This window comes from Calidris pugnax, unplaced genomic scaffold, assembly GCF_001431845.1.
Source record: "Calidris pugnax isolate Ruff unplaced genomic scaffold, ASM143184v1 scaffold13, whole genome shotgun sequence".
Taxonomy (NCBI): Eukaryota; Metazoa; Chordata; class Aves; order Charadriiformes; family Scolopacidae; genus Calidris; species Calidris pugnax.
Genome location: NW_015090810.1, coordinates 7,442,242 through 7,442,976, shown reverse-complemented (window position 1 = coordinate 7,442,976; position 735 = coordinate 7,442,242). Strand labels below are relative to the sequence as shown.

At 70.6% G+C, this 735-nt stretch overlaps 1 protein-coding gene across 1 annotated transcript in view; it reads right to left on the bottom strand.

Annotated features, from left to right (window-relative positions):
* The window catches only part of GABBR2 (gamma-aminobutyric acid (GABA) B receptor, 2), a 474,269-nt gene extending 473,610 nt beyond the window's left edge, over positions 1–659 (bottom strand). The window contains exon 1 of the mRNA XM_014938669.1: positions 118–659. Coding sequence (XP_014794155.1) covers positions 118–432 — 315 coding nt within the window. The 5' untranslated portion in view covers positions 433–659. The remainder of the gene's footprint in view (positions 1–117) is intronic.
* Positions 660–735: the final 76 nt, after the last annotated feature.

The following is a 735-nucleotide window of genomic DNA, read 5'->3' as shown; positions in this document are numbered from 1 at the left end:
GCCGCAGCCCCGGCCCGGGCGTCCGCGCTGCCCTTGCACCCCGCAGCGCCCCGGGACTGGGCGGCGGCGCCTCCCCCCGCTGCGCCCGGTGGGCGCGGGGCCCGCGGCGGTCCCTACCTCCGTGTCGTAGAGCCGCAGGTCCAGGAAATAGGGGTTGAGGAGGGACTCGTTGCGGATCTGATCCATGGCCAGCTGCACGGCGGGCAGCACCCCCCGGCCGATCTTGCTCTTCTGGTCCTCCTCGGACTGGCTGAGAGGCATCAAGCCCATGATGGAGATCGGCGTGGTGGCGTTGGGGGGCAGCCCGGCCGCCCCCCGGGAGCTGCCCCGCGGCCAGCCCCAGCCCGGCGGCGCCCAGCCCAGGCACAGGAGCAGCAGTAGCATGGCAGGGTTGGAGGTGGCAGCGGCCGGTCTCCGCGGAGAGGGATGCATGCTGCTGGATGAGGGGGAGGAGGAGGAGGAGGACTGAGGAAGCGGGGGGGAGGACGGAGCGGCGGAAGGGAGCCGAGCCCCTCTCAGTTCGGGCGCATCCCCCGGCGGCAGGAGCCAAGGCGGGAGGAAAAGAGCCGCCTCTCTCCGCTTCCCTGGGAGCCTCGGGGTCTCCTCTCTCTTCCCCCCCTCCCCTCCCCTGGCAATAATCCTTCTGGCAATGGCGCCTACTCCTTCCCAGGTCTGCCAGCTGCAACCACCAGGAGCAATAAATAAATAAATAACCCCCCCCACCACCACGCACAC